General features: G+C 43.1%; 1 protein-coding gene across 1 annotated transcript in view; it reads left to right on the forward strand.

Annotated features, from left to right (window-relative positions):
* CCDC60 (coiled-coil domain containing 60) overlaps window positions 1-7,762 on the forward strand; it is a 114,555-nt gene extending 106,793 nt beyond the window's left edge. Inside the window, exons 13-15 of the mRNA XM_074202248.1 lie at window positions 914-1,045; window positions 2,346-2,535; window positions 7,040-7,762. Coding sequence (XP_074058349.1) covers window positions 914-1,045; window positions 2,346-2,535; window positions 7,040-7,144 — 427 coding nt within the window. The 3' untranslated portion in view covers window positions 7,145-7,762. The remainder of the gene's footprint in view (window positions 1-913; window positions 1,046-2,345; window positions 2,536-7,039) is intronic.
* Window positions 7,763-8,198: the final 436 nt, after the last annotated feature.

Below are 8,198 nucleotides of genomic sequence, written 5' to 3' on the forward strand. Positions count from 1 at the left end.
AGAAATGAAGTACCTGGACATTGTCCTAGACACATTTGGGGGATCCCTCCAATAGATTCATGATCCCTCTCATGTAAGAATTGCTTCCTCCAGCTAGTGAACCCATTCAGGGTCTCCTATCCTGGGCAATTTTTGACCATGTTCTATAAGTTAGGGGTAGGGATAGCCACTGAAGTGGTGATTTCATTAGTAGATCAGAACTTATTTTGCAAGTTAGAGTCTTGAAGAAATTCCTGAGGGCAAAGCGAGATCCAGTGACTTGCCTAGGGTTCGCATAGGTTAGAGACAGAATTTGAATCTGTGTCTTCTGGGTTCCAAGGCTGGCTCTCTCTTCACACAATGGGATTGTTGTTTGTGCCCATAAAATATGGGCAAAAATGCTGCAATGGTTTGCCAGTTCCTTCTCTAGGATGTCCCCATTTTACAGATGAGGTACAGAGGTTAAATAGAGGTTAAAGGATTTGCCCAGGGTCTCGTAACTAATAAGTGTCTGAGGCTGGATTTGAATTCAGCTCTTCCAGACTCCAGTCCCAGTCCACCTAGCTGCTGTACACCTTGGTAACATAATGATAAATAGTACAAGGTTCCTGGCTTCAGAGTTTCCATGATGACTGAGGGCTCCCATTTACATAGTGATTTAAGGTTTAAAAGATACTATGCAAACATTAATTCTCATTTGATGATCAGGCCAACCCTCTCAGAGAGATGCTACAATACTCTCCATTTCACAGAGGAGGAAACTGAGGTGCTAGTGAAGGTAATTAAGTAGAATACAAAAGACTGAAGAGTGATCCTGTTATTTCAGAGGAGGTATTGTTTCCTGCTTGAAAAAGGTTACATTTGAGCTAGATCTTGAAGGAACTGGCCAAGATGGAATTCTGATTCTCTTCCCATCTTGCAACCTCTTTTCTAGGAGGCGGGAAGAAAGAGGTTTCCAGAAGTTCTTTGCTTTCAGCATCGTCTCCAGTTTTTACAAAGATATAGCAAAAATGAGACATCCAACTGGTATAGCAAGAGGAGATGCTGATGAACTGGCTAACCACTGGTAAGGAATGGAAACAAGCTCCAATGGACTGTCCCATCAGGGTGGGTCTTTCCTAACATCCTAAAATTTCAAGTGCTCTTTGGGCTATAAAGGTTACCCCCAAAAGTGCTGTTGGCTAGAAATCGGACCCCCCAGAAGAAGCCCAAACTCTGAGCTCAGTAAAACTTCTGTCCTTGATACTGAAAGGATCAAAAAAATCATAGAAAATCAGAACTAGGAAGATCTAGACTAGTCATTTTCTGGGGAACAAAACTGAGGTACAGAGAGGATAAAAGGTCTTGCCCAAGATCACATCCATTTTAGGAAGGAGGGTTGGGATTCAAACCCTGATTTTTTTGTGTCCTAAGTCAATGTTCCCTCCATGAAGTACATTGCTTCTCATCCTTGAAAACAGAATCATAAAGCTAAAGCTAAAAGGGACCTCATGGACCATGAATGAAGGAATGAAGGAATGAACAAATGAGTGAAGGAATGAAGGAATGAATGAATGAATGAATGAAAAAAGGATTGTGCTAAGCACTGGAGATACAAATATTAGAAAACAAAATTGTCCCTGACCTCCAGGAGGTTAAATTCCAATAGGAGGAAACTACGCATACAGAGAGTAAGGAAAAGAGGACATGTGGCATCACCACTATTGACAAAGATTCGTAATAACCAAGAAATACCATGATCCAGAAAGTAGAGAATTGTATGAGGGAAAATAAACCTGGGGAAGTTGAACATTTCCAGAGAGACACTTAACAACCCTAAGCAGAGACTTAAGGAACAATTTTAGCTTTCCACAAGAGGATGCTTGCTCAGTAATTCCCTGGTGGCTGATCTCAAGCAGCTTATTCTGGGTCAGGTGCTGTGCTAGGGATCGAGGTACAAAGACAATCAAGGACCTTTTGTTAGAGATCCATGAGGCAACGTGAAACAATAAGATGTAGAATCCAAATGTCTCTAAGGTACTTTCGAACAGAGAATGTCAGACCTGGGAGGGAACCTGAGGAGAGAAGATGTCAAAGCTGGAGGGGGATGTCAGTGCTAGGAGGGGCCTTAGAACAGGGAATGTCAGAACTGGAAGGGGTGTTAGAACAGGGAATGTCAGAGCTGGGAGGGGTCTTAGAACAGAAATTATCAGAACAGAGAATATGTTTAGAGAATCTCTAGCCCACCTACTCTGTTGTACAAATAAAAGCAACTGAGACTCAGGCTCTTTCCACTCCTCCTGGGAAGTAAGTCAAGCCCCGAGGAACCCTGCAAAAAAATCTCTTTAGCTGTTCCCCTAACCAGATCTTTTCTGTTGAAAATAAAGGTATTTTGATTTATTATCTAAACTCCCCGAAAGCTTAAAACGATATCGTCCTGCCAAGAAAATCTTGCAAAAATTGCAAAAGCACGGAGAGAATTTGGACCTCAGAATCCGTCCACACGTCCTTCTGAAAGTGCTGCAGGACCTTCGCACATGGGAGCTATGCTCCCCTGACATTGCTGTGGCCATCGAGGTAAGTGAGCATCTATGAGGTCTGTTCCTCCATCCCCTTCCAATGGTTCTGATACATCACCCCCGATGCTTTTCCCCTCTACCTATCCAGTGTCTCCATGTGACACATCCTGGAATTTCTCTTCCCTTATTGAAACTCCCCTTTTCCAACCCCTCATTAACTCAGAATCTTGCTAGGAAAAGGGATTACTCTAGGAAATTAATTCATACTAAAGTATTACTAATCTAAGGAGACTTCTCAGTATAGTATCTACATTTTAACAAATGTCTTCAAAGACTTATTCCATATTCTGACCCATGGCTACCCATGTGTTCACCAGATTCCATTAAAAGGCTCAGGTCCTGGCAGCAGGAAGTCAGCCCAGACCTTGGGGGGAGAGAGAGAATACTGGGTAGGGCCAAGAATCCTCCCAGAATGGATTCAGTTCTGAAATTCAACTAGGAAAAATGGGAAACCTGGAGAGAAATTTCAGGAAGGAATTTCATTTCCTATGTAAACACAGATCTCAAAGGTCACCGATGTTCAAGTTTTATTCGGAACACATTTTCATTTGTGGAGAAAGTTCATAAGAACTATCTCCTTTCCTCTGACTCTGGCTCACTCTCTGCTATGGAGCTGTTGATGCTGTTTAGTCTTTTCAATCATGTCCAACTCTTTGCCATTCCATTTGAGATTTTCTCGAATGGTTTGCCATTTCCTTCTTCAACTCATTTTACAGATGAAGAAATTGAGTCAAAAAAGATAGTGACTTGCCCAGGGTCACACAGTTAGTATGTGTCTGAGGCCAGATTTGAAATCATCTTCCTGAATCAAGGCCCAACTCTCTATCCACTGGGTCACTCAGATGCCCCTAATCATGCCATTAGGCTATTGAGGAGCCATCTCAGAACAATTTCAGCATCAGAAATATGGTACATAGGAATGACTCAATCAACCTAGACTCAGCCCTTCCTGTACAACCCTGTATCATTTGGAGGAGGTGCTAGGTCTGGCCACAATCCCTACAATTTTGGAAGGAAGGAAATACATATATAACACACAGCTTCCCTGGATATCTTTCCACTAGTCAGTACATCAGTCAATTAAAAAATTCAAGAAAGCAACAAGGTTCAGTGGAAAGAGAGGGTTGGGCCAGGAATCTTGAGGAATTGGATTCAAATCCCCTCCCCTGGCAGCTATGATCTGGAGGGACAAACCTTTTCACCCTTCTGGGTTTCATCTCATCCAACCAAATGATTTGATTGGACAAGAGGATGCCCAGAGGTCCCTTTCAGTGTTAGACTTATGGTCCCCACTCTGATGCTTAAGATTTGTGTTCCTGGAAGGAAAGCCCTACACTTCCCTGTGCCTCAGTTCAGAGGTCTTTGGGGATTACTTCCAGCATTTGATCTAGGATGCTTTGAAAACATAATCATTGAATATCCTGTATAATTGAATATACAAAGGGAAAAAATGATCCCTTGTCTCAAGGAATGTACCAGGAAACGTAGACAAAAGATCTCTGCCCAGGGTGGCTAGGTGGCACAGTGGATAGAGCACCAACCCTGGCATCAAATCTGGCCTCAGACACCTAATAATTACCCAGCTGTGGGACCTTGAGCAAGTCACTTAACCCCGTTGCTCTGTCCCCCAAAAAATTAAATAAATAAATAGATCTCTGCCCTTCCTCAAAGCAAATCAAGTGAGATATTTCTAAAACTTAACTTTATCTGGCACATAGTAGGTGTTTAATAAACTCTTGTTCCTTTCCCCCTTCTCCCCTCCCCCCCAAGTACCAGCACCATACCTGAGCCTAATTTAAGAATCAGAGTGGCATCATAGAAAATGAGAAGAGTCTCCGGCATTTATTAGCTATGTAACTCTGGGCAAGTTTCACTATCTATAAAATGGGGAAAATAATAGCTCCTATTTCCCAGGCAGGTTGTGAAGATAAAATATTTGTAATGTGTTTTACAAACCTTACAATGTTATATAAATGCCTGCTGTTATTATTACTACTACTACGACTACTAAAAAAAGGAGGGGGAAAAAGGGAAAAAAAAAGAAAAAACAGAGATTTGGGACCAGATAAGCTGGGTTTGAATCCTGGCTCTCCACTGCTTTGCTTGTCTAACCCTAGACTGGTCATTTAGACTCCCTGAACCTCAGTTTCCTCCTGAGTAAAATGAATATAGACTGACTAGGCCCTTTGGACTGTGGACTCAACCCTGAAAAAATCCAAGCCCCCAAAGGAAATCTATAGAATTCCCACAAATGACACTAACTAGAATGTATAGAGGATTTTCAGTGTATGTGTTATATCATTTGGTCTACAAAATGGAGCTGGGTTAGTATGATCCCCATGCTGCAGATGGGAAAACCGACAAGTGACTGGCCCCAGGTTTCACATGTGGTAAAGGCTCAAGGTAGGATTGGAACCCCAGTCTGCCAGACCCAGAGTCCAGCACTGTCACCCAATGCCCCTCAGTAGCTACTCTGCCATTCTTTATTGTTCAGGGTTTGAAAATCCACTCGGATCAAGGATAGGTAGACGGAGCCCTTGAGACTATCTAGCTGTGCTTTTGATTCAACGGACTCTACCAGTATTTGCTACATGGGTCCAAGGTCGAGGCTCAAGCATGGCTGTTATTATCTCCAGCCCCAGGTATCCCCAAGACTGCTGTCCCCAGTACATAATACAGCCATAAAGTCCAGTGTCATTGCTAGATGTTTGTCCTATCCAGTGGAATTCTGGTACATGTTTAACCACTAGCTCTCAGGTCAGGGGAGGGAAGGAGAGGAATGCACATAGGACACACTTTTACATTTAATCCACATCAACATTTTTTCTTAATTGTATACCATCAACAAAATAAGAAATCGAGCTTTAATTTGTACTATTTGCTTATTTCTGAGATGTAAATATTCACTAAAAATTTAACAATTGGCTCTCTGAGTCAGGTTCCTCCAACATAGACCCTAGATCTGTCTTAATACAGAGAGTAGGGGAACCAAGGGAATTTACTGTAGTGGAGTTGCCTGCTGGCAGCATCCAGTCCACTTGGCCACCTAGGCCCCTGCAGACTTTGGCTGGGGGTGGGGGAGGTGAGGGATAAAGGGAAGGGCAGGGAAGAGAGGATGTATACTAAGAGACTTTCTCTAATGCCTAAAGGAACTTTGAATTTGTTGAAGACAAAATTGTCAGAAGAAATAGTGGGGGAAAGGAAAAATGAGAAAGAGAAGCAATTTTCTCCAAAATAAACCTACATTATTAATAATAGCCCAGATATACGGAGAGCTTTAAAATTTGCGAAGTGTTTTCTTAAATCCATTTGCTCATTTGTAAAATGAGGGAGATTGGACCCAATCAACCTTTAAGGTCCATTACAACTCTTGTTCTCTAACCTCTATGGTCTAGGATTTGAATTCTGATTCTGCTGCTTACTCCCTATGTGACCTGTGGCAAGTTATTACCCTCCTTTTGGTCTCAGTTTCCTTAGATGTCTACATGAAGGGGTTGAACTGGTTGATCCTTGGGTCCTTTATAGCTCCAGATATGATTATCATACTGTGTTAGAGATTACTGTACCTGTTTTACAGATGAGGGGGCTGAGGTTCCACAAAATTAAATTACTTGGCCTAAGGTCACAAGGTTGAACAGAGATGGAGAGCTGAGAGGGAACTCAAGTACAACAAATCCTCCACGTGGCAGAGGAGGAAACCAGGGCCCAGAGAGAATGTTACTTTACCAAGGTCACACAGATAGGAAGTAGCCGAGCCAAGTCAAGATTTGAACCCAGATCCACTGTACTGAGTTGATGATGATGATGATGATGTAGGTCTTTACCATGTGAAGCATCTCTCCTCATGAAAAACTCAGAGCCCTCCAGAAAGTTCCTTCCACTAATGAATGATGGTGGTTCCTGGGATGAAGGTACACCCTAGGTCTAGAGCTAGAAGTGAGATCATCTAGTCTAACTTAACCCAAGTTTCTACAAGTTATAAGAGACGCTAGATGAGACAGTGGATAGAAGGTCAAACCTGGAGTCGGGAAGACCTGAATTCAAATCACTTCCTAGATGTGTGACCCTGGGCAAGTCATTTTTGCCTGTTTGCCTCAGTTTCCTCATCTGTCAAATGATCTGGAGAAGGAAATGATAAACCACTGCAGTATCTCTGTCCAGAAAACCCCGCATAGAGTTATGAAGAGTTAGAATAACTAAAGAACAAAAGGGTCAGGGGTGGCATTTGAACTCAGGTCCCCTGCATTCTAGAGCTAACGTTCTTTCCACTATCCTACCTCCCTACAAATGAGATGGACCAACTCTGGAAGCCATGGGCTCTTCCTCACTAGAATTCCTTGTTGCCAATGTTGTAGGAGGGGGTTTAATGCATTGGATGCTGTAGTCTTTGAGGTCCATGAATTTGTGGTTCCCATGGGACTCCTAAACCCTGCTCCCCCAGAGGGAGGGTCCCATTTCTCTGCTTACACCTTCTTATTGCATTTCTGCCTCTCTTTCCACAGTTTCTACGAGAGCATATTGTCCAAATGCCCCAAGTGGACTATGTCAAGTGGCTTCGAAATCGGGTCAACATTCCCATACGAAGCTACAGTGCTCCACCCCCATAGAGAGGCCAAGGCCAGAGACTGCCAAGGGATGGCTCAGCCTGGCTATGGGAGCACTATTGAGGAAGAGGGGAAATGTAGGTGGAAGTGTGGAAACCCTTGGGAGGCTGGAATTCGGCAGTCCCCAGAGAGGTATTTCTTCAGCTACAGCCCCACTGTCCAGGGAGCTGACAGAAGAACCAAGAGGAAGGAGGTCTCCTCACCAGGCTTGCTCAGAGTTCTGGAGCTCCCATTTCCTGCTCTCAAAACCACCTAAATGAGCAAAGCCTGACCAATGGACCTTAGTTTCCATCCCTGCTTTTCATCAGGGCTCAACCCCCTCCAAAAAAAGTAGAAACTGCCCTTCACCTCCATAAAGAAAACTCAAGATAGCTCAGGGACCTTTTCCAAGCCAGAAGTCAGACCACAGAGGGGAATCTCCCATTGGTGCTCTATTTCCAACAACCCAGCCTTCTGCAATCCACCCGGCTCCTCCAATTCACTTACCTTTTCTCCTCTCGGGTCCATCACACTAGTGTTCTACCAGGTTCAGTCCTATGTTCCACTCATTCCCAGTCTCACTCTACCACTTTCCGCCAAATGCAATTTATTGTTGGTAATAAAATGAAAATGAATGTTGAACCTGTGGAAGCATTCTTGGTCTGAGCTGGGGGAAACAATGTGACACCCTCATTACACCACTTGGGGAGGCTGGTATGGACTATGGGCGGAGGGGAAGCATGGAGGAAGAAGTAAAACATCTGACAGCTTTCCATTTTAATTATTCTTACTAGATGCTGTTAGATTTAAACTTAAATGCTAAAAGAATAGAGGGCTGTCGATTTCTAAATGTCAGCACCCTGAAGACAAAGTTTAGTCCATCAGTCAATATACTTTTAAGTATCCACCATATGTAAGACATTGTCAAATCCTGCAAAAACAAAAAGAGGCAAAAGACAGTCCCTCAAGGAGCTTACAATCTAATGGAGATAACATGCAAACAAATTTCCACAAAGCAAGCAATAGTCAGGATAAATAGGAAATAATGAACAGAGGGAAGGCACTAGAATTAAAATGG

The sequence above is a fragment of the Macrotis lagotis genome, chromosome X (genome assembly GCF_037893015.1).
Source record: "Macrotis lagotis isolate mMagLag1 chromosome X, bilby.v1.9.chrom.fasta, whole genome shotgun sequence".
Lineage (NCBI taxonomy): Eukaryota > Metazoa > Chordata > Mammalia > Peramelemorphia > Peramelidae > Macrotis > Macrotis lagotis.